Source organism: Equus asinus, chromosome 2 (genome assembly GCF_041296235.1).
Source record: "Equus asinus isolate D_3611 breed Donkey chromosome 2, EquAss-T2T_v2, whole genome shotgun sequence".
NCBI lineage: Eukaryota > Metazoa > Chordata > Mammalia > Perissodactyla > Equidae > Equus > Equus asinus.
The window spans coordinates 128,111,537-128,138,772 of NC_091791.1; the positions used below are offsets into that span (position 1 = coordinate 128,111,537).

The following is a 27,236-nucleotide window of genomic DNA, read 5'->3' on the forward strand; positions in this document are numbered from 1 at the left end:
CCCCCACACCACAGCTATCAAGGGCACAGGAGAGTTAAACTTAAGAATTAAAAGACCCTGAGGCGTTCGACACCTCATTGCAAACCAGAGATTCTTGGAGTCAGCAGGGTCTCAGAAGGCCCGGCCCAGGCCTCCAACAAGAGGCAGCCAAGACTTCCTTCCCTCCTCATTCCTCCTAACCACACGGGGCGCCAAACGCCAACAGTCTCTTCGGAGGGCCCTTCGCGCACCCCCGGAGCCCCTCTTGTTTCTTCATGCACCCGCCCGCCCCGACCCACAGCGCAGGCGCCCTCCCCCGCTCCACAACCCCTCCCCACCAGCGGCCACTGCGCAGGCGCCCCAAGCCTGGCATCGGGGAGGATGCCGCGCCCAGGGGCGGGCCACGTGGCAGTTGGTTGGGAGCAGGGCACGTGGCCGCGGTGTCGTTGCGCGAGCGTGCGCAGAGTGGCCCAGCGCGCCCGTGACGGAACGACGAGGCGTGGGGTGCGCGACCTCGCCCTCCGGGCCGGCCCCCGCCCCTTGGCCTGCTGCTCCGCCCCCGCGGGGCGTCCCGGGCCGCTCGTCCCTTCGGCGGCGGCAGCGCGCGGCCCGGGGTCGCCGTGAGTACTCGCGAGGCTCGCCTTTGCGGCGGCCGCCAAGGGGACGGGGACGGGACGGGACGGGACGGGGCGGGGCGGCCGGGCCGCGGGCAGGGTGCGGGGCCCGTCCCGCCTCGGCCGGGGTGGATGAAGTGAGGGGCTTGGACCGGGTGGCCGCAGGTGCCCGTAGGCTTGACAGGCTTTGCTGAAGCCGGGCGGCTGGCGACACCGATGAGGCAGAGCTTCTTCCCCGGGAGGCAGGTGTTGGGTGCCTTTGGGGTTTCCAGAGGAAACCGGAGAAGAGCTCTAACTGCTCCCCCAAGGGAGGCCTCAGGGCCTGTCCTAAAAGTGTTTTGGGGGCTCAGCTTGTCGTCTCCCTCTACTGGGTATCCAAGACAGCGCTACGCTGCGAGAATCGCCCCGCCGCGGGTGCTCCCCCGCACTCTTTGTTCAGTGGCCTAGTCTTCCTGAGAAGGGAGCACTCGATAGAGAGTGGAGTAACCTCCTTTCCCAGGACCACATAGCTGAGAGTCAAATCCAGAGTTTAAACGTTGAGATCCGAGGCTTTTTTGGCTAGATGTGAAGTTGTTTGGCCGAGAAGCGCCCGTGGACCCAGGGAAAGACCTTTGAGATCCACATTGAGGCTTATTTACATTTGGCCTATTCCCGTGCCAATTCATAAAGTGTTCTGTGTTAGCTGCCATCATCCAAACTAAACACTGAGCCGAACGACACTCTTCTTTGGGCACTGTTCTCACAATCTGTCTTTGGCCCATCATCTCTTGAAAGGTTCCCTCCTTTTCCTCATTTAGATAAGTCAGATAGGTCTTACTTGCTTAATTCATTAAAGAGACCCTTAATTAGTTATAATCACGTCACAAGAAGATTGGATGTAATTAGGAACTGTTAAATGTGCTTAAGTCCCAGTTCCGCTGTACTCCTGACCTTAAGCGAGTTGCTTGACCTCCCTAAGCATGAGTATTCTATGTATAACATGAAAGCTTTGAAACAGGCCATCTTTCAGGCTTATTCGGCTTTAAAATGTGTGTGAATTCCATGACTCACCACTCCCCTTTTCCCACTCTTCATCTTTTAAACCCATTCTCCATCTCCCCAGAAGAAAGGGCATTGAGAGTAGAAGGTGGGCATCCCTTTCACTGAAACAGGCTGGTTTGAAAAAGATGGTAGTCTCTGAGTTGTCTCTTCCCTGGATAAGAAAAACTCCCTCTGAACTACATTTTTCTCCTTGTGATAACAGCAGAAGCCAAGCAGCAACAGCCTTTGGAGAGAGGCTAAGTGTTTCTTGACTTCTGCGGTGACAAAGACCTTGAGAAAATTGGTACTTCTGGCCTACGCTGCCATCGGCCTACCGCCCAGCCCAAGACAGCCCAAGCTGGACATTAGTGCCTCCCTCTTTATTCCTGTGTGATCATCCAGATCAGCACCTGACTGTTTATTTTCAAATCTGACAAACCCAGCCCCCGGGTCTTCATATTCTGGTTGTCAGCTGCTCTTGAAGGTGAATGGAGTCTTGCTTTTTAAAATTATTTTTTTATGATTTTGTCTATGTGTGAACGCATTTAGGTTCTTGTATGTATCTCCCATTTGGCTTAGGTAACCAGCAGACAGTTCATTCATTCATTCACTCATTGAATAAATACATGTTGAGAGACTGATAGTATAGACAGTGAAAACAATCAAAGCTCTGTCACCATAGAGCTTACGTTCTGGTGGAAGATAAATACAATAAACATACAAGTTGTATGTCACAGCATGGTAAGTGCTGTGGAAAAAAATGAAGTAGGGAAGGTGGTTAGTGCTAGTATTAGTGCGAGTATGTGTGTGTTGGGGTGTTGCTGTTTTATATAGGATGGTCAGGTTGACCTTTGAGCTGCTGAATGAGTGAAGGAGCGAGTCATGTGGATATCTGGGTGAGAAGCATTCTAAGGGAGAACAGCTAGGGGCAAAGGCCCTATGGTGGGAATATGGTTGAAGAACAGCAAGGAGGCAGTTGTGGAGTCTTGGGTAATCTTCCTGTTCACATTTAGAGTTAACATTCTAGGGAAAGCCCCTGCAAGAGTACAAGTAGCCTCTGAAACCTTCAGGGACCCATCACTCAACTTCATCAATAATCGACATTTTGCCGTATTTAATCTATCTACCCCCTTTTTTGTGTGTGCTGGAGTAGTATTTTAAAGCAGATCTCAGATGTCAGGCAATTTCATCTATAAGAGCTTCAGATGCAATTTCCTTTTGCGTATTGTTTTTGATGGGCCAGGCAGCACTGTCACCTGGAGGACTGCTATGCTGTTTGCCCTGGCATCGTGCCTTCTGTTCCCATCCTGGGTCGGTTACCAGGCTTAAGTTGGTATCCAAGGTACAGACCACAGTCTCTTGGAACACACAAGGATTTGGAGCAGTCCTCAAATTTTATGCATCAGAATAACTTGGGGGGCTTGTTAAAACACGAATTACTGGACCTCATCTTTGGAGTTTCTAATTCAGTAGGTCTCAAGAAGGGCCTGAGAATTTACATTTTTAACAAGTTTCCAGTTGATACTGATGCTGCGGGTCCACAGACCCCATCAGAACCACTGATCTAGAACCCTAAGGTTCAGTAGATCCATGTGAGACCAAAAACACCACTGTTTAAGGTTGAAATAGGTTAGACTGAGGTGTGTGCAGAGCCAGGAAGGCCTAGAACCGTGGTTCTCAATTTTGTCTTTGCAGTAGAATCACTTGGAGAACTTTTTACAATTTCGTTAGTTAGGATCCGTGCCCCTGAAATTGAATTAATTGGTTATGGGATGGCGTTGTGGACTGATGTGTGTTAAAGCTCCCCAGGTGATTGCAATGTAAAGCCACTTTTATGACCTACTGATTTAGAGAGCAATAAAAAGCTTTTTTAGCCTGCTCCTAAGGTAGCTTTGCCATCCTCTGCCATTAAAACCTTCATAAATTGACAGATGATGTATTTTTTCCTGCTGTATATGGAAGCTTCAGTGGGACTAAAACTTGCTGGTGTAGGGTTGGGGATCTTTAAGATTAGAAGGGAACAGGGAAACTGTATGTGAAAGGGCTAGGGGTTAGTGTTTTTGTGAGTGTTTTTTTGGGATCAGGATTGCATTTTTATTTGAAGAGTAGTTTCCAAGAGGAGTCCAGGGCATTATTTTGGCCCTGACCACTCAGACCACGTCTACCTTAGGATGCTCAGTGTTGAGGACTTTTAAAGTTAGCTATGATTGTCATATAAAGGCGGCTAGTGATAGTGTTGTTTAAAAAGAGATAACGACTCAATCTGGAGAAATAACTAGAGGAAGAGAGTCCAAAAAAATCTGATTCTGATGGGGGTTAGTACTGTGAAGAATGTTCAAAAATGAACTGACTAGATAGAATAGCATAAGCATCTGGTCCTGCCACCATCACTTTTGGCTTCCGGGGTTGATATAGCATTATGAACTAGAGCAGGGACTTGCTCCTGTCCCAGCTCTCTGGCTTAAATGGAACAACAGTGTTTTATGTTTGTATAGTGCTTTCACAGTTCATTATCTTTAAAGAACTATCTGTACAAGTGTATGTGTACATGCATGCAAGTATGTCTCTGTGTGCAAGTGTCTGTACATATGTATAATAAGAGTGTATCCGTAAATGAGTGCCTGCTTATATACCACCCAGCCATTAAGTGATAACGAAACCTATTGTCTACTTTCCACAGGACAGTGACTTGTTACCACTACAACGGCAGAGCCTGCCATCCTCACCAGATCTTCAGTCATCCCCTGACATCACCCCCTCCCCCATCTCCCTTTGTGGCCTCCTAAATGCCCATCTCACTGGCCTGGGTTCAGCCGGTGGTATGGAGGGGTGCTGCCTAGCACTGACCTGGGAGTGTGTGTGACCCACTGCTCCAATGGTGAGAACAACTGATCCCTAGATGGGACGAAGTGCAGGCCTCACATTTCCCTGGTATTTTCCCTCCCAACCTTTTGGAAGGTAGAGTGGCTATTTGAAGTTAAAGGAAGGAGAAGGTCCATGGAAAGAGTATTATTTGCTGTTTGTGTAGGTGGATTCTCTTGGGAAGGAAGGGGTGAATTGAATACTTTAAGGGATAGGAAGGGAGTGATGAGACAAGAGAGCTTAGGTATATGTGGGAGCTGCTGCCTTGGGTAATGATCCTAGAAGAGGCCAGCTTGTAGTTGAACCTAGATTTGCCTAGGAATCAACCTTGACATTGAAGTCTGAATCCTTCCTCATTGGCTACGAGAGCCTCAATCATCATACCAAGACTTACGAAGGCCGAAATTCCCTATTGTTTTCCCCTGTTCCACCAAGTCAGAGCTAGGCCATGGATATGACCAGATTCAGGAAGAGACTGAGATACTCCCAAAGGTTGAGGTGAAGGGAGTAAAGGGATTAGGGCTTCAGTTATTCTATCCCAAGGGACCTGCTCCCATTCTTTGTGGGAATGTGTTTCCCATCCTATAACCCCACCCCATTCTGTGGGATAGCAGGGACCCAACAAAGGGTTATATCCTTATTTCTCATTACTAGGACATCAAAGGCCAGTTCTGGAATGATGATGATTCGGAGGGAGATAATGAATCAGAGGAATTTCTCTATGGAGTTCAGGTGAGGCTATAGCCCCTAAGACCCAAGTTGGATGGTCTTGATGTGTACTTTGGATACATCAGGAGTGAAAGATTATTCTGGAGCAGAGATGAGATGAGGATATAATGTTGGTGTGGTCTGAGCATGGTCTTAGCAGAGCTGATCTCATCTTCTTGCTCTTGCCTGGGACTCATACCTTTCCCAGAGTAAACTATACCCTTTGTATATGGAGGCTACCCATATGTTTTAGTTGGAAATAGTTATTTTCTGACCCTTCCCTCACTAGCCAGTGGGGGTCATTTCATTGATTGGGTCAGATTTTTAAAATATTACCCTGCCAGTCATTGCCTGATATCATCACTACCCAGGGTGTGATCCTCAGCAGGATTGTTGGGCTTTGCAGAAAGAACCAGCCTGAGTTAAATTCTCTTCCGCCTGTTCTGATTGTCATAGAAGGGATACCTAAGGATCCTAGTCACAGTCTGAGAGGAAAAGCAGGAGACTTAAGGATGTGAACTCCTCAAAGCCTGCGGCTAGTCTGCCAAAACTTCTTAAGAAAGGTGTTGAAGGAAGACCTGTGTGTCAGTAAAATCCCCAGCTAGGGCCACCACTAAGAACCCCTTCATATAAGTGGGTTTGAGCTTGTATGTGCTGCTGCTGTTTGATTTCCCTGTTCCTGGTTTTTCTTCATGTTCTTTTTATGTTCTTCATGTTCTCATCTCTCTCTTTCCCCCATCCCTCCCCCCACCGTCACACCATTTTTGCTGCTGACTCAGGGGAGCTGTGCAGCTGACCTGTATCGACACCCACAGCTTGATGCAGACATTGAAGCCGTGAAGGAGATCTACAGTGAGAACTCTGTATCCATCAGGTGGGACTCCACTTCAGGAATGGCAGGGCAGCAAGCCGTTTCTTTGAGTTGTTAAAAGGCTAGAGGTTTTTTCTTCATTTATGGTGTGATAGGGGTTCTGTGGACATTGATAAATTATGAGCTTAATGATAGTGGGAGTTGCTCAGAATACTTAAGCTTGCCGACAGGAATAAGTAGGAAAGTATAGCCACTTTTCTGAGAAGTTCCCGCTTATACACTTAGACCCTAGAAGGGTCTGAGAAGACCCTTCTAGGCTGATAGTTTCACCTTTGAGGTAAGACGGGCTTGTGGCTTGGAGAAGGCCCTAGTCATACTAAGTGGCTTGAAGCTGTAGCTAATAGCCTAGATACAGAGCTACCTTCCACCCTTTCCTCTGCCCTGTCCCCAGGCTCAGTTCTCCTTCTATCTGAGTCTCTGTTCCCGTCTTTGTCCCTTAATGAGTCTCACCTGTGGTCGCCTGTATCTCTGTAGAGAATATGGAACTATCGATGACGTGGACATTGACCTCCACATCAACATCAGCTTCCTCGATGTAAGTGGTGCTAGTATCTGCTAACAACATGTCTAGCTGGACTTGTGGATTTTGTCATGTAGGCCAGGAGTCTTACTCCTGAGTGCTGTATTTGGAGCACGTGTTCTTCATCCCTGTCTTTCCTAGATCATCAGCAGACGGTGGTGTGTACTGTCCATGTGCATGTGTGTGTCATACAGGGAAAACTTTAAGTCTATTACTCTCTGTTGCTAAACTGGAAATTATCTTCTTTACTTTTTTAGGAGGAAGTCTCTACAGCCTGGAAGGTCCTCCGGACAGAACCTATTGTGTTGAGGCTGCGATTTTCTCTCTCCCAGTACCTTGATGGACCAGGTAAAGGCAGTGACTTTGGGCAAGTGGGTGCTCTGAGTGTGGTCTAATCCAAACTCCTAAGTTAACTGAGACAGAGAAAAACTAGGAACAAGGCCCCTGGGTGAAATCTGCAGATAGGGGCTTTTCAGTCTCCTGTCATTGGTGTCTTCATTCCCTGTCACCTGATAGCCATCCCCTGAAAGTCTTCTTGGTTAGTGAAATCATTTTGTCTGGTTCCCAAATACCATTTTTTCCTCTCCTTCCCCTCAGCTTCCTACTGAGGATATTTGAAATTGACCACACAGCTCCCAGAATCTACCCTCTGTCTCAGATGTTTTCCTCCTCCACAATTATTGTTTAGAGTACGTTAGAACTGAGGAAGCTAATTCCCTGAACTGTGCCTTTGGACTCCCAGGAAGATAGAGAAATATATATACTAGAAGCTTTCTCTTCTCTTTACAGAACCGTCAATTGAGGTTTTCCAGCCATCGAATAAGGAAGGGTTTGGGCTGGGTCTTCAGTTGAAAAAGTAAGAACTTTGATCTTTCTGGTCTTGGACATAGGAGGGAAAGAGACATGTTTGTATGTGAATGGACAGGCAGACCCTTGCATGGAATGTTTCCTTCCAAAAATGTCTTTCTGAAATATGCCCAAGAAAGACTAAAATAAATTGGGGGAGTCAAATTTATGGTTAGATGGGGGAGACTGTGGTTTGGGGGTATCTGGCCTTGAGACTTCCTGGAAGTAACATGAGAAGCTCATCAGTACTTAGCATTTAAGGAAAAGTACAGCCTTGGACTTAGAGCCATGTTCTTCCCATTTCCTTTTGTGTTTTTTTCAGAGTGGGGCTCTAGCAGCTCAGACAGTTTTAGTTTGTTGAATGTGTTGAGCACCTTGCTAAGTATTTGGTATACAAAGAGAAATGAATTACAGATTCTACCCTGAGAAGTTCCAAATAGAATCCAGTGGATACATACTGTAACAGAAGTGAATATGTAAGATTTAGAAAGGACACAGGAAGCAGTGACTCAGTCTAGGGGCAGATGGAAGGCTATGAATGAAAGAATGAAAGGGAGATGATTAATAGTTTTCAAGGATGGATAAGAGTTGCCTATGTAGACAGATTCTGAGAGTAACATTTGCAAGGGCACAGCCATGTGAAGCAGCATGTGTGTAGGAAGCTTCAAATAGTTAAATCTTGCTAGTAAAAGGCAAGGGGAGAGTGGTGGGAACTGAAACCAGAGAAGTAGGAAGAAGTCTAAATCAGGGAGGATCTTGGGCTTTTGTCTTGTAGACATTGGGAGCAGTGAAGGGTTTTAGGCAAAGAAAGAACATGGTCAGATTTAGTTTTAGAAAAGCCATTCTGGTAGCATTGTGAAAAATAGGTAGAAGGGGGTGAGACGAGAGACCAGAACTAGTTGTAGAAGGCTTTTGTAGAAGTCCTGACATGAGATGATGAAGGCCTGAACCAATGTGTGACTGTGGGTAAGAATAGAGATGAGAGATAGATGAGAGAGAAGGGCTGGCCTGGTGGCGCAGAGGTTAAGTGCACACGTTCTGCTTCGGTGGTCCGGGGTTTGCTGGTTCGGATCCTGGGTGTGGACATGGCACTGCTTGGCAAGCCATGCTGTGGTAGGCGTCCCACATACAAAGTAGAGGAGGGTGGGCATGGATGTGAGCTCAGGGCTAATCTTCCTCGAAAAACAAAAAAAGACTTGAAGACTGATTTGGATATATTGTATGTGGTCATAAGAGCCAAGGAATAGTAGAAAATTACTCCTAGGTTTCCAGCTTAGATGTCTGGGTAAATTGTAATACCACCAATTTAGGGATTTAAGAAGAGGAGCAGGTTTGTGGGATGAGGGTAGGTAATTAGTTCCATTTTAAACATGTTATTTAAAGGTAACTTTGGGATATTCACGTGGAGATGCTTAATTGATTGTTAGATATGTAGATTTGGTATTTACAGGAGAAGTTGAGGTTGAAGATACATATCAGCGTATGGGTAGAAATTACAAACAGCATAGAATATGATATGAGATTGTTAAGGGAGAGCATGATAGAGCGAGAAGAAAATAGGAACAGCAGCAAAACACCTTTTAACACCCAGACAAAATACCCAACAAACAGCAGCGTAGGCAGAAGAAGAAACACTGAAGATAGGTCAGAGAAGCTGGAGAAGAATGGGAAGAGCATGGTGTCACAGAAGGCCAGGGGGAGAGTTTCTTCAGGGAAGGCAAGAGCCAGAGTGGATACGTAAGAGGAGATCGTGGGAGTTTCTGTTGGATTTAGCATCAAGGTGAGACCAATTTTAGCAGAGCGGTGAAAGTAGAAACCAGAATACTGTAAGTTGAGAAGTGACTGGTTGGCAGTGAAGTAGAAACAGTAAGTATGGATTGAGAAATTTGGATGAGGATGGGAGGGAAAGACAGAGATAGTTAGACTGAGGTGCAGAAACTTCAAACTTTCTGTAGACTTTGGGAAAGGAGCTGACAGGAGAGGGAGGTAATTGATAGATCAAGCTCCCTAAAGAGGAGGGAAGGTGCTGAGATCTAGATTACAAATAGAGGAATTGGTCCTTAATAGGAGGGTCATCTTGTCTCCAGAGAATGGAGGGATTGAGGTAAGGGTGGAAGTGGAAATAGATTTTGTAGTAGGGTTGGAAAATGAAAGGAGCTGATATCTGATGGCTTCAGTTTTCTCTTAAGGAGGAGGAGAGGTTAGTGGTTGTAGGTGAAGGTAGACACTTAAAGAAGGTGATAAGGATTTGGCATAATAGCTTAGAGTAATGCTAGAGAGAACTGATCAAGGACAAGTGAAAAGATTAGAAGAGTAGCTGATGGCCCAGCTCAAGTTGAAAACCATAAATTTGGGGATGTAATTTTTCACCTAACAATGTTAGTACCCCTCATGTTCCTAGTGCTTTTCTTCACTGTTCACAAGGCAGAGGGTGATACTTACCTCCATCCCACTCTCGGTGTAGTCATTCTTGGCAGTAAATTCCAAGGTTCATACCCTTTGAAGGCTTGCTCACCTTTGAGGTTTCCCTCTAAAGGCAAAGCATCTCAGAATTTTTCTGGTCCTTTAGACTAGGTAATGGGAGTGAGTATTTACCCGCTAGGGTAAATAGGTGCTTTAGGACAGTACATTTCTGTGTGTTAACGTCATATCAGGGGAGTCTTCCAACACACATTCCCCCACCACGACTGGCTTTGTAGTCCCTTGGGTCTGAATTTTGGATTAGTTGCCTTTCATAGTCCTCTATTTCATGACCTGTTACCCTGCCTGAGCTTTCTTAAGCCTGTTCTCTTTGAATTCTTAGGATCCTGGGTATGTTCACATCCCAACAATGGAAACATCTCAGCAACGATTTCTTGAAGACCCAGCAGGAGAAGAGGCACAGTTGGTTCAAGGCAAGTGGTACCATCAAGAAGTTCCGAGCTGGCCTCAGCATCTTCTCACCCATCCCCAAGTAAGTGCTCCCCCAGGACCTGATCATCTCTGATCATGTTAATCTTGTCTTAGCACCCACCCCACCTTCTAGATTACCCAAACTTAGCTAGTCTGTCCTCTCCCTAGGTCCTCTGAATTCTGTTGCTTTACTAATACTACCTACGTGGTCTTATCCCTTATATATCCTTTTCTTTCTATTCCTAACCCATTGTTCGTCCTTTATGTAGAACACAATAGCTCACTTCATCCATCCTGGCCCAGGACCCACTTGTTTCCAGTCCTCTTCTATGATTCCTACTGAATCCCCACTTTCTTCACTTCTGTTTGCTGTCCCTTCAGGTCTCCCAGTTTCCCTATCATACAGGACTCCATGCTGAAAGGCAAACTGGGTGTACCAGAGCTTCGGGTTGGGCGCCTCATGAACCGTTCCATCTCCTGCACCATGAAGAACCCCAAAGTCGAAGTGTTTGGCTACCCTCCCAGCCCCCAGGCAGGTCTCCTGTGCCCCCAGCACGTGGGCCTCCCTCCCCCAGCACGGACCTCTCCTTTGGTACATGGGCTGGGGAGAGTTTGACTTGGGTGTCAGGAGGGTGGGAGTGGAAATGTGGGAGTATAGCTTCTCAAAATGGGGTAGAAGTATGGTTGTCCAGGCATCATAAATCACACTTGGACATGTACCCTGAGTGGGTGGAATGGAACTGAAATTTTAATAGCTGAAAGCTTACATCTAAACTATCTGGCAAACTTTTCTGACAGTAGGCCATGGAGCAGAGAGTCTGGGGTGGGGCATCCCAAGGAGATGTCATGTATGATTTTATTAGGTTGTGGTTAGGATTTGGTAGTCAGCTGCTGTGCTAACCTATTCCACCTACCTTGAAGAGGGTTAAGGACAGGTGAGCTTTTTTTGAGAACTTTTAGCAAAGATAGCTGAAGGTGTTCTGTCCAACTTTGGCATTACTTAAGCTGGTCGGAGCTAGGGCTTAGCTATTTTGGGAGAATACTAGGTGATGGGCATGAGCGACGTCTGTTGAAGCACCAGCTTCATAGGAGGCTCATAGGGTCCATCTTTTCACTCTCATCAGGTCAGTGGTCACTGCAAGAACATCCCCACTCTGGAATATGGATTCCTTGTCCAGGTAATCAAGTCTAAAACCTTTCCCCTCTTGTCTGACCCGTCTGATCCGCTAACATCTCCCAGCTCCTCAGCCAGTTAACAGATGTTTGCTGAGTTAGTCTACTCCCAGAACTATACTATATGTTGTGTGGATAGAAGTAAAGAAGGCATAGTTTCCATCCTCAAGAAGATTACAGCATTTTTGGGAAGACAACACTTACAGACAACTTAAAATCAAGTGCCAAAGCAAGAGGCACTGCAAATTTTAAGTGCATAGATATCAAGATGAGACAGGGATTAATGCTAGTTTCCTTATGATCCCCAACATCCTTGCTCAAATGGTCTTCTGTTTTCCCCACAGACCTCTGTCACTGCTCAGCCACTACGGGTCATTTGCTCCTTTTAAAATCTCCTTATTTCCTGGACACGCTTTCACATTGCATCTCTGTTACCTTTGTTCATGTCGTTCCTCCACTGGCCTTTCTCCTCGTATCTGCCCATTGCGCTTGAGGCTCAGATGCCACCTTTTCCATAACATCTTCTCCGTTATCCCAGCTGTATTAGCTGGAGGAGATGTCTCTTCTCACTTTATGATGCTTTTTGTTTTATAGGACACCTGTGTGTCACATAGCATATGCCTTGAATTGTAATTAATTTGCATGCCACATCTCCCTTGTTGGAATATAGGGTCTGAGTGAGAAGAAAATCTTTTATATTATTGCATAATCGAGGAGACCTTTCCCTGAGCTGGGTACATATAGACATTTAATAAATCTGTATTAAATGAATGAATAAAAGCCCTTGCATGTCCCTTTACCAGCCCAAAGGTATATGAAATGGGAGCAACTTGATTTATATACAAAATATGGCTGATTGAAAAAGCTGTATTAAGACAATGTTTAAAAAAGTACTTGAGGAGGGGCCGGCCCAGTGGTGCAGCGGTTAAGTTCGCACGTTCCGCTTCTCAGTGGCCCGGGTTTGCCAGTTTGGATCCTGGGTGCGGACATGGCACCGCTTGGCATGCCATGCTGTGGTAGGCGTCCCACGTATAAAGTAGAGGAAGGTGGGCACGATGTTAGCTCAGAGCCAGGCTTCCGCGGCAAAAAAAAGGACGACTGGCAGTAGTTAGCTCAGGGATAATCTTCCTCAAGAAAAAAATACTTGAGGATATTGCTGCATGAGCTCTGGATTTGTGCTGTCTTCCCAGGACATAGTTGTATCTATGGTTTTGATTAGTGGACAGGCTGATTGTTTAAGATAGTTGAAATGGCTTCTTAGGTGCCCTCTGATCATGGACTGAATACCCAGAGGGACAATCTATAGTTACTACAACTAGTGTTAATAGTTTGATTAGTACCCATTTATAAAATACTTTCACAGAAATCATCTCAATACCTCTGAGGTGAATAATGTTACACTTTCTAAATGAAGAAACCAAGGCTCAGGTTTACCGACTTGCCCAAAATTATATTTGGTATTAAGTAGTAGGCAGGGACTCTTAACCTGGCTCTTCTACCATGTCTGGTCTCATCTTTACTATAATATATGGTCTTAGCTCTAGACCTAGGCCATCAGTTTAACTAAAGTGCAGGGCCCAGGAGTAGATTCTACCTTAGGCACAGGAGGGAGAAGGAGAGTAGCCAGAAAAGAAGGTAAAATTCTTTCCCAGATCTGTGCCTGTACTTCCAAAAGACTTAGTAGAATCTCTTCTCTCCCCAGATCATGAAGTATGCAGAGCAGAGGATTCCTACGTTGAATGAGTACTGTGTGGTGTGTGATGAGCAGCATGTCTTCCAGAATGGGTCCATGCTCAAGGTACGTGCCCCTATTCTGTGACCCTCTTCCTTGGACCCTTAGCCAAGGCCCCTTCACTCCTTACCTCTTCTGTATTCCTTTCTTCCTGGGTCTGTGGTAAAGGTAGAATTCTGTCTACACTCCCTGAGACTCTAGAAATGTTTTTCTTTGAAAACAAATCTCAGCAGCCCTGTTTGGAAATATGAGGATATGTGACTATTTTTGAGGAGATAATCCCCACCCAACATTTAAAAATAGGGATCAGATACTGATCAAGATGATTGGATATGATGCTGTCCTCAAGGATCCAAGTCTAGGTGAGTAGACAGACACTTCATTGTAAGTGTGTAGAAGAAATATGAGCAGTGTTGTGGAAACTCAGAAGAGAGAGCATCTAATATCTAGGGAGGCCATGGAAGGCTTCATGGAAGACATAACATTAACTCTCAAACTATCAGTAAGGCAATGTAATTAAGACTTCACTTACTTATAATTTTCTCATGACGTAGAGGGTCCCAGATCCCTACTTCATTCTAGAATTGTCTGAGGTTGCGATTGTCTCTCTCTCCCTACAACACCTTCTTACTGCACACTCGCTACCACCACCATCTGTTTAATATGTCCATTCAGCCAGCTGTCTGTACTCGTGAACTGTGCGTTTTCTCCTTCTACACACTGGGAGTCATGTCCGGAGCTGCAGAGGAGGTGGCCACTGGAGCAGAGGTATGGGAGAGGGAAAGCTGCTGGGGAATTGGGATCAAGAAAGTGTGGGGAACCCAGCAATGTCACTTCTTAGAATTTAACCTCCAGAAGTGCTTTCACATGTAAGGGAGTTCACTACAGTATTGTTTGTAATAGGAAAAAAATAAAAAGGGTACAGCTCCATCTGTAGGGAATCTAGTTAAATTAAGGTATGTCCTTACAGTGGAAATACTATACAGCTACTATTTATGGGTAGAAAATTATAACATAGAAAATAGAACAGTGTGTATAGTACAATTCTTTTTTTTTAATTGCCTATATAATAAGATAACTATTTCCATAGGAAAAATATCTGAAAGGATATAAATCAGACTTAGCAATAGTTACCTGTGAGGAGTGAGATTCATTTGTGGGCAAGGGGGTGATTTTCATCTTTTCTTTAATCACTTTTTTAATCATTGTTACTTGAATTTTTATAATGTGCTTATATTTTCTAACAAAAAGGCCATGAACATGTTCGCTTTTTAAAAGAACATCAGAGAAATGCTGAGACTTCAGCAGATGGACCCCTGCTTGATACGGTGTGACTCTCAGCACTGGGGAATCACTTAGTCTCTTCTCCCTGTCTCTCCCTTCCGCTAAGGTGGTGGATCTGCTGGTGGCCATGTGTAGGGCAGCTTTGGAATCCCCTAGAAAGAGCATCATCTTTGAGCCTTATCCCTCTGTGGTGGACCCCACTGATCCCAAGACTCTGGCCTTTAACCCTAAGGTATAGTTGCTTGGGAAGAAAGTCAGGGCTAAGAAACAGAAATCGTAAAAGATGGTGGGAGACTATTTGCCATCGTTCTGGTGTACACAATTTGGAATAAGAGAGAGAAAAAATGGAACACTTGTTTCTTGGGAACTCTTGAACCCTAAGCTTTAGCTGTTTTAGTGAATAAATAACTGAGTTTGTTAGAAGAAAGGGAGAATTAAATATTATATGTCATGATAGAGAAGAATAGAGGCTTTGGAGCCAGACAGACCTGAATTCCATTTGAGGTTTGGCTGCTCTCTAGCTGCATAGTTAGGCAAATCACTTAACCTTTCTAAACCTCAATTTTCTTATCTGTAAAAAGGGCATACCTTGCAGATTGTTATAAAAATGAGAGATAACAAATGTAAAGTATTAGTTAGTCAGGATTCTCCAGAGAAACAGAACCAATAGGAGATAAATATATATAGGAAGAGATTTATTGTAAGGAATTGGCTCATGTCATTATGAAGGCTGAGAAGTACCAGGATCGGCAGTCAGCAAGCTGAAGACCAAGGAAAGCTGATGGTGTAAGTCCCAATCCAAAAGCTGATAGGCTTGAGATCCAAGAAGAACTGACTTTTCAGTTCAGTCCGAAGGAGGAAAAGACTGATGTCCCAGCTCTAGGCCATCAGGCAGGAGGGCATCCCTCTTACTTGGCCTTTTCGCTCTATTCAGGCCTTCAGCTGATTGGATAAGGCCCATAGGAATTGGGGAGGGCAATCTGCTTTACTCAGTCTACTGATTCAAAGGTTAATCACCCTCAGAGAGACACTCAGAATAATGTGTGGCCAAATGTTTGGGCACTCCATGGCCCAGTCAAATTGATCCGATTAACTATTGACAAAATTAATCATCATAAGTACCAGCACAGTGTCTCACAATTACTGTCAGTGCTGTGTATCAGGTACTGTATCAGGTTCTTGACATATGTTGTTTAATCCTCAGAACATCTCTATGAAGGTAGTGGGAATATTTATCTTCCTTTACACAAGAATACTGAGGTTTTAAGAGGTTAAGTAACTTATGCTATTAACTCCAAGCTGGTAAAAGAGAACTAGCTTGTCATTCTATAACTATCTGACATTAAATCTGTGTTCTTTCTATGACATACTACATTGTTTCTCTGGGGCCTAGACTTCTTTTGTGTATCTGACCCTCCTTTTTGTCATGTCTTACTCTCCTCCACCTTTGTTCATCTGGTTCTTCTCTTCCCATTGATTCCCCACAGAAGAAGAATTATGAGCGACTTCAGAAAGCTCTGGATAGTGTGATGTCCATCCGGGAAATGACCCAGGTATTCTGTCCTCTGCCTGTCCTCTGCCCTCTATGTTGCCCCACTCAAGTGCCCTATTCTGCTTGCAAGTCATGGGAACTTAGAGATTTAGAGATGCTACTTAATTCCTCACTGTGTTGTGTTTAGTCTTCCCTCTTTAGCCTTCCCAATCCTTGTTCTCTGTTTTGTTACTCCTCTTTCTCTCTCCTAATGTCTCTCTCAACCTTTACCTTTGCTGCTAATTCCTTCACAAGTTGTTCATATTTAATGTTTTTCCCGTAATTCTTAGAGAATTAGAGAAGTGAGGGAAAGACCTCTGCCCAGGGTTGTGAGGGTGAGGAGGGGGGCTTGGAGGTAAGGAACTAGACCCAGGGCCTACGTCTTCTATCCTTCTAGGGGTGGGGCAGCCACATGGAGCAGTGACCATCCTTTGAATCAAGGCTGTCCCTCACCAGACTTCCCCACCCCTCGTCTGCAATCTCTGCATGAATAGACATTCATTTGTACTCACATTTACAGGTGGGCCTCTTCTCAGCAAATCCTATATATCACAGTTCAGATTAACACATAAGTGACACCTAGCAGGGATAATTTACTTGTCAAAGGACTCTTTGCTTTTTGTAAAGTTTTACCACAGGATTCCTTAGCCTAAATCTTTCTGGGACATTGATTTTATTTATTTTTTGATTTATAATCAACCTTTTAGGGCTGTAGGAGTTGCATAAAATGAGGGAGACCCACCTGCATGTTGTTTTGTAAGCATCTTTGGTCATTTTCATATTTATTTATAGTCTTCCCAACCTGACTGGGCTCCTTAAGGGTGGGAACCCCATCTCCTCTTGCCTTTGTATGGCCTTCAGTGCCTACCTTGCCCTGGGCCCTGATAGTCTGTGGAAAGTGGGAGGGTTCCCACCTCTCCTGGTAGATAACTTTAGGGCCGTTGTCTTACAGGGCTCATATCTGGAAATCAAGAAGCAGATGGACAAGCTGGATCCCCTGGCCCATCCTCTCCTGCAGTGGTATGGATAGAATGATGCATCCTTCCCAGGGCGGGTGGGGAGAGAGGCACAGTGTTAGACATGGAGCCTGCACCTTTTCTTAGAGGCAGTTTCAGCATCCTTAAGGAGGTTATAGATGTGGCTGCTTTTTCTTGGGGTTTTGTTAATACACCTGGCCATGATAAGAACTCAGATCCTACAAAGAGCCCACAAATTCTAACATGATGTCTCAAGTTCTCTGTACATGTTTCATGTTTCCCAATAGGTTTTTGAATGCCCCTTGCATGTAAGAATTAACACTGTTCATTTCAACTGGGTTTTCTACGTACCCAGAGGTCTGTCTCCCGCTTAGACTCCCTTTCCCTGTCTCAGTGCCTTTCCTGTTGATACAGACTCTCCAGAGCCTTGAGACATTATTGTTATTCCCTTCTCCTAGCAAAGACTCTGACCGTCCTCTGCTGCCCTCCCTGCTGATGTGGATTTCTGTTCTGTTTTCCTGACATAGCTTTCCCCTTCTAGCTTGTTGCCCTCTTCCTCATCAGCCTTTGACATCAGTACTTTATCAGTGCAGCATTCTCCCTCTTAGCATGAGGAATGACCAAGTATAGACCATCCAGGATACACGTACCATCATAGGTACATGGATGAAGCACAAAAAGTAAACTTTATCCACTCTAGGAGATAATGCTGCCTCGCTGAACCCTCCATGTTTTATGCCTTTATTCTCTCCTGTCTTCTGAGTTCAGGCTCTGTACAGCCCAGTCTGTCCCTGAATCCTCAGAAAGTTTGTTCTAGTTTCTTCTGTTTCCTTCTCCAGCCCAAACAGTAACTTTCTCTCCATTCCTCCCCATCCCTGAGAGAGCCCTCAGGCTTCCTCTCAACTCAGGTGGGATGGCTCCTGAGCCTCAGTTCTAAGTTTCTAAATCCCAGGTATAAGTTATCACCGTCCTAATACAGACCCCTCCTTTCTAATTTCTTTTGTTTTGTAACTGACCTCTTGTGCTCTTCTTTTATATTATCCTTTTCTCTCCCTAGATATAGCAGCCCACCTCCCATCCTTCTCTTTCATCCACTATTTACAAACCTAGTACTTAGCTCTTTGGTCAGTAGCTTCCCTTTTACATTTTTATACACAGGCATTACCCTCCCCAGGAATATCCAGACAGTGACCTGGACACTTCACACAATTCAGACAGCCCTGGAATCCTTGTTTGTTCTTCCAGGGGCAGAGCAGCGTTGCTGCTTTATTCAGGATGGCCTAACCACGTACTTGTTCTATCCTTTTCCTTTTTTCTCTGTTTCATCCTAGGATCATCTCTAGCAACAGGTCACATATTGTCAAACTACCTCTCAGCAGGGTAAGTGACCATTCTCCCCCAACTCTTTAAATTTCTAGTGAGGGGCAGGGAGGGGCTCCAAATCAGCTAACCTCATTGGTTTTAGACCTGTCTGGTGGGCTCTTTCCATCAACAGTAGTCTTTGGGCCTAAGCATATTTCCCTTCTTTAGGGTCATTGCAAGCCTGATTTGCTCCCTATCCCCAGCCCTTCCCTCCCTGATCTCCATTTCTGCTCTGTTTTCCTGACCCCACCCCACCCTGGGCAGCAGCTGAAGTTCATGCACACCTCACACCAGTTCCTCCTGCTGAGCAGCCCTCCTGCCAAGGAGGCTCGGTTCCGGACCGCCAAGAAGCTTTACGGCAGCACCTTTGCCTTCCAGTGAGGGGGTGGAGCCTGGGGAGGAGGGCAACGAATAATGTAGGGGGGTGGGAGGGCAAGTTCCCTTGAGGTGTATGAGTTTGTGTTACCTATGTCTGTCACCCAGTCAGTCAACAGATATTTACTAAATGCTATTGTGATAGGTGCTGTAGAGAATAAAAAGACACATGTGATATGGTCTTAACTCTCAAACTTGTTATGATGTAGTTGAGGAGAAATGATATTTACATGTAAAAAGATGTGGTTGAAGGAACAGATTGGAGGGGATAGGTTTGAAAGCTACTTTGAAGGAAATCAGCAATCTATGCCTAATGGTGGGAGGGAAGAGAGAGAGAGATTAAAGGCAACTTAAAGGGAGTAGTGGTACCCTTTTCTTAAAATAGACGTTAAGTCAGGATTGGAAGCCATATTTGGGATCAATGATAAGTTTGTTGAGTTTGAGATGAAGTTGTTTAATTTGAAATATCAGGAGAATAAGCACATGAAAATACTGAACCAGCAGTTGAGGGTTTAGGATGGGATTAGCTGAAACGCAGAACAGAGGATGGGACTGGAAGTCAAGATGCAGGCATCTTGCATGCCTGTGACTGTATCCACGTGCATGTCCATCACTGGGTGTATCTGTGTCCGTCATGGCCCGTGTGAGTGAGAATGGGTGGGAGTGGCAGTCTTGGAAGTACTCCTGGGAACCTCATACAATGAGGAGACATGTATACTACCCTGCCTTACAGTGGGTCCCACATTGAGAACTGGCATTCGATCCTTCGCAATGGGCTGGTCAATGCATCCTACACCAAACTGCAGGTGAGGCTGTGCCCTTTCTCTTTCTCTCAACCTCCCTCCCTGCCCCACTGAAGTTTTGAAAGGCAGCTCTAGAGTACTCAACTGTTTTTGCCTCAGCATCCTCAAACCTAGCCTGCCGTGGGGCTTCCCTAGAGAGGAAGTTGGAATTGCGTGTATAGAGTAAATGTCGCTGTTGTATATTTGACCCCAGGCTGGGTTTTTTGGTGATTTTGGAAATGAGAATGTAGCTATAGGCAGGAATATGAATTGCTGATTGCAGCCACTGTGATGAATTAACCTATTAGAGCTTTTCAATTTATGTGTCTATTTTATTCAGAGAGTTTATATAGGAGACTTATTTCTTTGCCCTCTGAGACTCCAAGGAATGGTTATTGTCCTTCTTCCTGGCTATCTATTCTGTACTGCCCTTTTGTGGAATCTGCATATATCCCAAGGCCCAGGGACAGGAGCATGGATTCTGAGGGACTGACTCAGTGGCTCTGCCACTCTTACTCTCCAAGGCATCAGTATCTAGTATTTCATAGGCAAAGGGGTTAACCTGCATCCACTTTTCAGCCAATCAGCTTTTTAAGAGTAGGTTCCTAGAGTTATCTGAATGAATGAGAGGGTAAATGGAGAGACAGAGGGCTGGATAAGCCTTGTGGCTGCGTAATATGCACCGATGGGAGGGCCCAGGCTCATATTGCTCATCCTGGTGTTTCCCTGCAAGCTGCATGGAGCAGCCTATGGCAAAGGCATCTACCTGAGCCCCATCTCCAGTATTTCCTTTGGATACTCAGGTAAGAAATACTCTCTGGCCACTTTGACTCTATTTACATTGCATCCGTTTTGTGACTATGTGATCTATGCTGTCTCCTCCTCCATCATAGATACTTGGTCTATGTCAGCTCTCTCCCCAATCATGGATACATAGTCTGTCTCTCTCCGCTTTCTCTCATTAGGAATTTAGATTCTTTACAAGATGAGGCCAGTTATCTCCCTTTCTTTTAGGTAGTCCTCTTCTCCATGGGGATTGTTTTATTCATTGTAAGGGCTTGTCTCTGGAAATGGGTTAGGGAATAACTGGGAGATGAAACAAGGCTTTTTTTAGACTACATTTTTGATGTTGGCAATAGCCTGTCATCATAGATTGTGTGTGTGCACATGTGCATCTGAGTTTATATGTAAATACACTTGAAGGCTTGAGTCCTTTCCACTGGCTTACATTTCGGGAGACATTGCTCTTCTCCCTGTGAACCACCTTTAAAATTTAAACTGTCTATAATTACACAGTGTTATGTTAGGCACATTAAATGCAAGAGAAAACATTTTATTCCGAAGATAAGTCATGAATGAGGTCCAGATTCTAGTCAGGAGGTGAGTCCAGCTTTGTCCAGCTCAGAAAACGAATCTGGCCTAGAGCTCTCTCAGTGTTCCAGGTTCATGTCTTAGTTGCTTTCCAGTCTTTTGTTCTTGTTCTATGTAGTCTCTGTGAAGGATAGCCACATGTAGTTGCATGTCTGTGAAGGGGACAGTGCTAGATTCTTTACAGAGTACTTGGTATTCTTGAGCAATTGTAAATGTCATAAAGGTAAGGAAACCTGGGTCCAGCGTCACAGAGCTAGAACAGTCCCCAACAACAAAGTAAACCAGACAAAGTGGAAGAAAGCAGATAACACAGGTGAGCACCTAAGTAGTAGAATAAAGACAGTTACAATAGATAGAGCCAAAAAAGCCAAAAGATGATTCTTGTAAAGAACTGACAAGACAGATAACCCTAGTTGGATTGATCAAGAAGGAAAAGAACACAATTAAATAACAATATGAGTGAAAAATGGAACATAACTACAGATATAGCAAAATTTTAAAAGGTAATGGGAGAATTTTGTCAACTTTATGCCAGTAATTTGAAAACTTTGACAAAAGGTTTAAATTCCTAGAAAACTTAACACAATCAATTCAAGAAGAAATAGAAAGCTTGAATAGCCCTAAAACTAGAAAAGACATTGAAATAGTAGTTTAAAATTTTCCACAAAAAAGAAAACAAACTAAAACCCCACCAAGCCCAGCTAGTTTTACAGTGAGTATTAAATCAAACTTTCAAGGAACAAATTATTCCAATCTTACACAAAATTATCCAGAGAATAGAAAAAGATGGAATTACAAGTCATGAAAGATTGGTAAATTTGACTATATTAAAGCTAAAAACTTCTTTTCATCAGAAGACACTTTAAGAAAATGAAAAAAGAAAGATAAGCTACAAACTGGGGGAAGACATCTGCAACATATATAACCACAAAAGATCAGTAATAAAAATGTATTTTAAAAATTCTTACAAATTAAGAGGAAAAAGACAAACCAAATAAGCAAAAGCTTATTATAAAATAATATTATGAAATTATAAAAATAAGCAGGTGACATGACTGGGCATTTCACTGGAAACGATCAAAAAATATGAAAAGCTGCTCAACCCCTATTAATCAAGGCAGTGAAATCAAGACCAAAATGACTTACCATTTAGCACTCATGTGGATTGGCAAAAATTAAGAAATCTGATAATACCTCTGATCGTATCAGAGGTTGTAGATCAGCAGGATCTCTTTTATTGCTTATAGGGATATAAATTGGTACAACTACTTTGGAAAACAATTTTTGGTGTTAAATTCCATAAAGCTGAGAAATTTTATCACTGTGACTCAGTATTTTCATTCCTACATGTGTGCACCCAGAGACGTGTACACGAATGTTCAAAGCAATGCTGTTTGCAACAGCAAATCTTGGAGACGACCCAAATGCTCATCATCGAGAGAATGAGTAAATGTATTTTAATATATTCTCACAATGGGGGCCAGCCAGTGGCGCAGCGGTTAAACGCGCACGTTCCCCTTTGGCGGCCCGGGGTTTGCCAGTTTGGGTCCCGGGTGCGGACACGGGATTGCTTGGCAAGCCATGTTGTGGTAGGCGTCCCACATATAAAGTAGAGGAAGATGTGCATGGATGTTAGCTCAGGGCCAGTCTTCCTCAGCAAAAATAGGAGGATTGTGGCAGCAGTTAGCTCAGGGCTAATGTTCCTCAAAAAAAAAAAATTAAAAAAAAAAAATTCTCACAATGGATTATTATTCGGCAATGAAAATTAATGAAGAGTGGCATTCAACAACATGGAACAATTTTAGTAATAAGTTGAGGGAAAAAAGGCCCCCTGTATGATGCCTTTTTTCATATTGTTCAAGAGCAAACAAAATTAAGTGTTATTTGGGGGGGGGGGTATGAGTGTGTTTTATGATAAAACTAAAGAAACAAAAAAAGAAATGACAACCTACATTTCAGGGGAGTGATTACCTCCCAAGGGGAGGAAGATAGTTGGCATAGGGTAGGTGTACATAGCTAAATGTAGGTCACTGGTAATGTTTTAGCTCTTGGATTTAGGTCTTAGGTTGGGTCTGTAGGTATTCATTGTTCTATTAAATAAGTGGTAGTGTCAAAGGTTATATGACTAATCCACACAGGATAAGTGCCCAATAAATATGTATTGCATGTGTGAATGAATCTTATTCTGTGTGCCTGGGGTCCAAAGTGGGGGTTGGATTGGGGTAGTCTTTTTGGCTTCTTTGTCTAGGTTCTTCAGTCTTTATTCCAGCCTGAGCTTCCTTCTAATTAAGCTCTTATTACTTTCTTTTTTTTTTTCATTTATTTGTTTATTTTTGTATGTACATCATAATGTATTTCAAATTCTGTGTAGATTAACTTATTACTTTCTGAGTAGTAAGATTCTCCTGGCTCTTGGTACCCGCAAGATTCTTTCTTCCTGCTTCCTCCCTGCCTCTCCCTGTTGCCTCTCCCACTGGCCTTTGTTTACCACTAAGTGCCTGAATACCTTTAGCTGATGAAGCCAGGAATTTCTTTTAACTTCTTACCTTTCTTCATCACTTGACTGATTACATAAAAACATCATATGACACTATCCTTCTCCCTCTTGAACAGGTTGATTGATTATAGGTAGAAAATACCATAGGATTTTACTACTGGAGTTATAGATCATCTTGACCAATCCCTTTTACTTTATAGATAAGAAAGATGATACACAAAAAAGTTAAATGACTTTCTCAGAGTCACACAGCTATGAGTAGCAGAGCTAGGACCGGAATCCAGGTCTCCTAACTTCTCGGCCACTGTTGTTATTAGTATATCGCACTGACAGGGTAGGCTTTGCTGGCTGACTGAGTCTCTGAGGGCCCCACAGATATGTGAGAGTCTCTGTAACAGTGGGCAGGATGTGTGCAAATGTCCAACATACTGTAGTTACACTAGCATTTGGCCAACTCTATCTTTTTGTAGGTTTCTTCCACCCTATTCTGCTCTGGTTTCCTTTGTTCTTCCTATTCTTAGCCTAGTGGCATTGGGTGCCTTCGCTGGGCGGGGGTAAATCGAGAGCACCTGTTTGACTAGTAGACCCTCCAATGACTTGGCCATAGTGTGCAGGTTAAAACGAGAGACAGTGTTAAAGGAGATGGTAAACTCCATCTGTTTGTTTAGCCCTGTTTAGAGACCTCTGATGAGTATATACTCTGAACACAAAGTATCCAAGGATTATTCTAGCCACCATGTTCTCAGGGTCTGGGCTCAGGAAACTGACAGAAAATCGTTGGGTCAGTATGGACAGGACAGTGCAACAGGATTGGGGTGGATCAAGATTTGGGTTAATTCATAAGGGCCATCTCTAAGCTCAGCCAGAAAAATCAGATTGCTCTTGCTCATCTTCTTGGGTAGAACCTTTCATTGAAATACCCAGGCTGAGAAGATCATGAGGTTTGGATAGAGAGCTAAACCTAGTTAAGGCTAAGGGAGAAGGTGAAACAGAGGAGTTGGGTGTCCTTTAGGAGAAGGAAATTGGCAGTTCAAGTCTTGAGGCTTTCGTTGCCCTGAGTTTTGTTCAGATCTGTCATAGGACTTTGGTGTGAGTGCATGATGCATTGACAGCCTCAGCAGTGAAGAGTGTCAGTCCAGTAGTTGTCACCCCCACCTCTACACCATGGCTATCACAAAACCAAGAACTGATGCAGAGTGCAGTTAGTAATAATAGGAAGTTTGGGGTGGAGTGTTGAAATCAGGGCCCTGCTTATGGCCTGTAATGATGGCATCATTTCCCATCTTCATCTCCCTCTTGGTCTCATACACACAGACTTTTATCCCTAACTGTGAAGGGCTGGGCCTATGATAAAGCTGAGTACAGAGACTGCAGTCTTATTCACAAGCCACAAAGAGTTGGGGTAGGGGCACACAAGCACTGTTTCATGCTTAAATAAGGAAAATCCAGAATGAGTCTATTAAATGTTAAAAACAGGGCTATTCACTAAGGGTAAGGATGATGGAGGATTTATGGATTTAAATAGATGGAAATGAGTCTGGGAAGACTTTCTGAAGGAAGCAGTGTATTTCAAGATAGCTCCCTGTGGAAAATTATTCATCACTTAACTGCTGTGCTCTCTCCCTTTTTTCTTGAATGACTCTGGTCAGTTTTTGTGTAACTTTGAGACTAGAGCAGATCTGACTTTCTCTGCTTGCTTCCTCTCCACTCATTTCACTTAGCCTGGCATTTGATCCTAGGTGTTGATGTCACCACACTTCTGGGCCCCTCATTCCTAGCTCATTTCATGTGTTACTACCCTGTCTTAGAACCACATGTTTCCCTGATGTTCTCAGGATAAACTCCAGTTGCCTTAACGTGACCTACAGCGCCTGCATGATCTGATCCCAGCTCACCTGATTCACATCCTCTCTTGCCACTCCTCTGCCATTAACTATGCTCCATACAAACTAACGCACACTGCTTTCTTTCCCCCAGGCCTTCCATATCCTATTACCTCTGCCCAGAACACTTCCCCCCCTTCATATAATAACTCTTCTAATCCTGTAGTTCTCAGCTCAGCTGTCACCAAGAAGCCACCTTTAAACTCCTAGGCTAGGTTAGTTCCCCTGTGCTGCCTCACACACTGCTTTGTATTCTCCCCATCACAACCCCCACCATGCTGTGTTATAAATACTTGTTCCTTGCCTGTAATCTCCACCAGACTAAATTCTGTGAGGGCAGATATCTTGTTTGTTTTATTCACTGCTGTATCGCCAAGTGTCTAGCTCATTGCCTGGCACATAGTAGGCACTCTAGTAAATATTTAATGAAGAAATGGGTGAATGAACTGGGTTTGTTGTTCTGTGACAGGAATGGGAAAAGGACAGCACAGGATGCCCTCCAAGGATGAGCTGGTCCAGAGATATAACAGGATGAATACCATTCCCCAGGTATTAGTTGGCCTTGCTCCAGTGAGGCAGGACCCTTCCCCTGGGATGAGTTTAGGCTTCAGAGATGGATGGGGAAACAGTACGGGGGGGAGGTGGGTATTTTAAAGATCACTTCAAGGAATCAGGTATGTTCTTAGATGAACATACTTCCAGAGTCATATATGGCCTCAGTCATAAGTATGGAAGCAGAGACTGAGTGTAAATGTAGTGACATGAAAATGTAAAGATGGAAGCTGTGGACTCATCCAGACTGATTATGGGAAAGCAAAATTTTGGTGGGGGGAGGGTCGCTGGGAGCCCAGGACATCTCTGAGCCCCACTCCCAACCATTACCAGCTAACTAGCTTCTCCAGGGAAAGCTATACCAGTCTACTTGGCTCTGCTCTCCTTCTCTTCCAGACCCGATCCATTCAGTCGAGGTTCCTGCAGAGTCGGAATCTAAACTGTATAGCACTTTGTGAAGGTAGGTAGTTCCCCCAGTCCCTGTTTTTCTGGGTCCCCAACCTTTATTTTTGGTGCAGCTTTGGCACATGATCTAGCTAAGGGTGACATTGAGTCATCATGTCTTCTCTCCCCTGCCTCGATGCTGTGACTTAAGCATTATATATATAATTTCTGGCCCCCTTCTTCCCAGTGATTACATCTAAGGACCTCCAGAAGCATGGGAACATCTGGGTGTGCCCTGTGTCTGACCATGTCTGCACACGGTTCTTCTTTGTGTAAGTCTAGGAGGGTACCTTGGGCATTGCTCTGAGGAGTGAGGGTGGGGGTGTGATGGTGTGTGACTCCTGGGAAAGTGGGAGTCTGAGACTTGTCCCTGGCTGCCTCATTGGAGCTGGCACTGGGACTTTCCCCTTGGAGGATGGGGATGAGTATAGATCAGGATCCGTTTAGAGGAAATCAAATAAGCTGAATCTCTTCCACCCTAAAAAGTAGCACAAAAGGGTTCTGGGATGGGATGGCTACACCTCCAAATACAGTTCCATTGGTTGACATTATCCTGGTATTGTCTCCCTCTTATGCTCACACTTGCCCTATCTTTGGCAGATATGAGGATGGTCAGGTGGGCGATGCCAACATTAATACTCAGGACCCCAAGATACAGAAGGAAATCATGCGTGTGATCGGAACTCAGGTTTACACAAACTGAGGGGGCCCCAGCCCTCGTACCACCCCTGTTCCCCCAGGATCCATCTGCCCTCATAAAAGGGGTCAGGAGCAGCTGGCGAGGCTGTCCTGAGGAATCAAGGGGCCATTACCAAGGGTCAGGAAAAGGATAGAAGAGGCGGCCTTCATGGTGGAGACTGACCCAGGAACCACTCCACATTTGGATGGCCCAGACTGACTCCCTACTCCTGATTTTCCCAGTTGACTTCACCCTGTTTGTAAATAAAACAATAAAATGGAA

The 27,236-nt window shown here is 44.5% G+C and overlaps 1 protein-coding gene across 17 annotated transcripts; it reads left to right on the forward strand.

Moving 5' to 3' along the window:
* The first annotated feature begins 332 nt into the window (after window positions 1-332).
* PARP6 (poly(ADP-ribose) polymerase family member 6) lies at window positions 333-27,236 on the forward strand. 17 transcript variants are annotated; one of them, XM_070498673.1, is made up of 24 exons: window positions 333-599; window positions 1,840-2,097; window positions 4,294-4,491; window positions 5,130-5,207; window positions 5,963-6,057; window positions 6,529-6,589; window positions 6,832-6,922; window positions 7,364-7,430; window positions 10,224-10,373; window positions 10,694-10,844; window positions 11,437-11,490; window positions 13,188-13,283; window positions 13,893-13,985; window positions 14,608-14,733; window positions 15,989-16,054; window positions 16,985-17,052; window positions 18,341-18,389; window positions 18,639-18,748; window positions 19,480-19,552; window positions 20,262-20,331; window positions 25,749-25,828; window positions 26,228-26,291; window positions 26,463-26,547; window positions 26,876-27,236. In XM_070498673.1, the coding sequence occupies exons 3-24, from the start codon at window positions 4,489-4,491 to the stop codon at window positions 26,976-26,978; spliced, it is 1,833 nt and encodes a 610-aa protein (XP_070354774.1). In that variant the 5' UTR covers window positions 333-599; window positions 1,840-2,097; window positions 4,294-4,488; the 3' UTR covers window positions 26,979-27,236. The 17 variants fall into 17 exon arrangements, 9 of the variants coding, with proteins under 9 accessions (XP_070354774.1, XP_044620537.1, XP_070354751.1 ...); XM_044764602.2 differs by having other exon boundaries at window positions 387-599; window positions 1,837-2,097; XM_070498650.1 differs by having other exon boundaries at window positions 422-599; window positions 10,694-10,904.